This window comes from Mandrillus leucophaeus, unplaced genomic scaffold, assembly GCF_000951045.1.
Source record: "Mandrillus leucophaeus isolate KB7577 unplaced genomic scaffold, Mleu.le_1.0 Scaffold946, whole genome shotgun sequence".
Classification (NCBI taxonomy): Eukaryota; Metazoa; Chordata; class Mammalia; order Primates; family Cercopithecidae; genus Mandrillus; species Mandrillus leucophaeus.
This window is the reverse complement of record NW_012110319.1, coordinates 482,969-486,008: the sequence shown is the minus strand read 5'-3', so window position 1 is coordinate 486,008 and position 3,040 is coordinate 482,969. Positions and strand designations below refer to the sequence as shown.

General features: G+C 47.9%; 1 protein-coding gene across 2 annotated transcripts in view; it reads left to right on the top strand.

Moving 5' to 3' along the window:
- The window catches only part of SMC1A (structural maintenance of chromosomes 1A), a 78,066-nt gene that overhangs the window by 57,270 nt on the left and 17,756 nt on the right, over positions 1-3,040 (top strand). For both annotated transcript variants that reach the window (XM_011970364.1, XM_011970363.1), the window contains 3 exons: positions 1,948-2,104; positions 2,543-2,697; positions 2,820-2,971. In XM_011970364.1, the coding sequence (XP_011825754.1) occupies positions 1,948-2,104; positions 2,543-2,697; positions 2,820-2,971 (464 nt within the window). The remainder of the gene's footprint in view (positions 1-1,947; positions 2,105-2,542; positions 2,698-2,819; positions 2,972-3,040) is intronic.

The window sequence follows — 3,040 nt, the reverse complement described above, 5'->3', positions numbered from 1 at the left end:
AAAAAAAAAAAAAAAACCTATCCTGGAGACCACTCCAAAGTAGTGTATAGAGTTCTTCATAAGGACTTTTTAAAATGTACCTATGTTTATGTCCTTTTTATTCTTGAAATCATTCACTGGTACCTCACCTTTCTCAGGATAAAGTCTAAACCTTATGAGGCCCTTCGTAATCTGGCTTTTACTTGTCTATCTAGCATCTTTTCTTTCTGTGCCCTCCCCCAACACACTTGTACACATGCATCAATGCACATGCATGCACATACACACACAATTGCTACTACTGCCATATTGTTTTTTGTTTTTGTTTTTGTTTTTTTTTTAAAGACAAGGTCTCACACTGTTATCCAGGTTGGAGTGCAGTGGCACCATCATGGTTCACTGTAGTCTCGATCTCCTGGGCCCAAGCAGTCCTCTCACCTTAGCCTCCCAAGGAGCTGGGACCACAGGCATGTGCCACCATGTCTGGCTAATTTTTTTTATTTTTGTGGAGACAGAGTCTCCCTGTTTTGCCCAGGCTGGTCTCAAATTCCTATTCTCAAGTGATTTTCCTGACAGCCTCCCAAAATGCTGGGATTAAAGACGTGAGCCACCATTCCTGGCTTGATTTCTCTTTTGAATTCTTTTCAATTCGATGAATGGACCATGAGCAACCTCCCCTGGCTACTTTTTGTGATGCTCCCAACTGCATAGAAGTCTGTTCCTGGCCGGGCATGGTGGCTCACACCTGTAATCCCAGCACTTAGGGAGGCTGAGATGGGTGGATCAGTTGAGCCCAGGAATTTGAGACCAACCTGGGCAACATGGCGAAACTCTGTCTCTACAAAAAATACAAAAGTTAGCCAGGCATGGTGGTGTGTGTCCGTAGTCCCAGCTACTTGGGAGGATCACTTGAGCCTGGGAGGTAGAGCTTGCAATGACCAGAGATCATGCCATTGCACTCCAGCCTGGGTAATAGAGCGAGACTCTGTCTAAAAAAAAAAAAAAAAAAAGTGTATTCCTTTTCTCTGTCTTCACTTGTTCATCCTGTAGTCCTTAGCTTAAACATATTCCTGGAAGCCTACCTTAATTTTTATCACCCGATGAGGTAACCAACCAGAACGCCTCAATGCAGGTCAGATATTTCTTATTCTATATACTAGTGGGATCCTTCCCTCTATTTATTATACTTATTTATACCTAAAATACCCTAGGCTCACTAAACATAATAGTACTAACATTCACCACTCAAGAACTATCAATCTCCTGATCTCTGAGTTAGGTGTCTTTCTTGTGAGCTGATTCAACATTGCCTGCTTATCATTGTTTTCACATTCATCCTACAGTATTCTGGTTGTTTACTTATCGGCATTCCTCTGTTAGACCCCTGAGCTCTGTGAGCACAGAAACCAGGGCTCACAGGACAGGATGGCCCCAGTGCCTGGCACTTGGTAGGCAATCAGTAAATATTTATTGACTGAAAGTGGCAGAAAGGCACAAGCCCAGACATGCATTGCAATATCCATAAGAACTAAAACTAAACTCAAATGGAATTTGCTCAAATGTAGTGATCTAAGCAGAAAACATGAATTGCCTTACTTATTGTGGAGCTGTAAGTGGAGTCCAGAGCAGCCAGCGTGGGAGCCTCCAGGTCACCCTGGGGTGGTACTGGCTCATGGCTTGGGCTGAGAGCCAGAGAGGGGCACCACCAACTGCTCCTCCTGAGAGACAAAGAGGTCGGCAGGGCCTGGGGGAAGGGCTAGAGATTAGAAAGCAGCCTCAGCCTATAATTTCCAGAGATGGTGGGAATGGTTACTATGGGTAGGATCTGATGGAAGGAACCAAGCTGGAGAAGAAGAACCTGCCCTCCATATAGGAGCAGGCACCCAGGCCACACTCAGTCATCTCTCGGTGGGGGCCTGGGCACAGGGGCCAGGCCCTTCTTGATGTTGCTGGGCCTGGGGCTTACAGGATGCCCAGGCTGAGGAAGAGATCAAGCAAGAGATGAACACACTGCAGCAGAAGCTGAATGAGCAGCAGAGTGTGCTTCAGCGTATTGCCGCCCCCAACATGAAGGCCATGGAAAAGCTGGAAAGTGTCCGAGACAAGTTCCAGGAGACCTCAGATGGTAAGATTTACCCTTCTACTTGGGCCTATGATAAGGACAAGAGGCTAAAGGTATGCCACGGGCCTGCTGTACATCACAGCAGTTCCTGTTCTGACATGCTTTCTTACTTAAAACTCCCAGGAGCCCTAAACAGTAGGGGTTATTACACCTGCTTTATAGAACAGAAAATTGCTGAGGTTCCCAGAGGGTAAATGACCTGTTCAAGGTCACGTAGCTGGTTGCTGGTAGAACACAGGGAGGAATCCATATTTGTGTGGCTGCAGGCCCCTGTTTCTTCCTCTGCATTGTATCCAGTGGCCAGTCCACTGGATACAGATCCTTCTGGGACCCTCCTCAGGCATTCCTCTCTCTCTTGGTGGGATGTCCCTGCTCTGGATTGTCATTTGCAGGTCCTTCTTGCCAGGGCACTGAGGGGTCACCTGTCTTTCTTTCTGGCAGAGTTTGAAGCAGCCCGAAAGCGAGCAAAGAAGGCCAAGCAGGCATTCGAACAGATCAAGAAGGAGCGCTTTGACCGCTTCAATGCTTGTTTTGAATCTGTGGCCACCAACATTGATGAGATCTATAAAGCCCTGTCCCGCAATAGCAGTGCCCAGGTAGGCTGGAGCCCCTTACCCAACCAGCTGCTACCATCCTCAGTTATCTTTCCCTCTAGGCTTCCTGTCCCTATCTCCATCCAGACTCAGATACAGATCCTGACCCATCTGCCTTCCCCTAGGCATTCCTGGGCCCTGAGAACCCTGAAGAGCCCTACTTGGATGGCATCAACTACAACTGTGTGGCTCCTGGGAAACGCTTCCGGCCTATGGACAACTTATCAGGCGGGGAGAAGACAGTGGCAGCTCTGGCCCTGCTCTTTGCCATTCACAGGTAAGGCTGATCCCCTAGGTCAGTTGACGAAGACTGAACTGAGGCCACCAGAGGCTCTGGGGCCCAAGG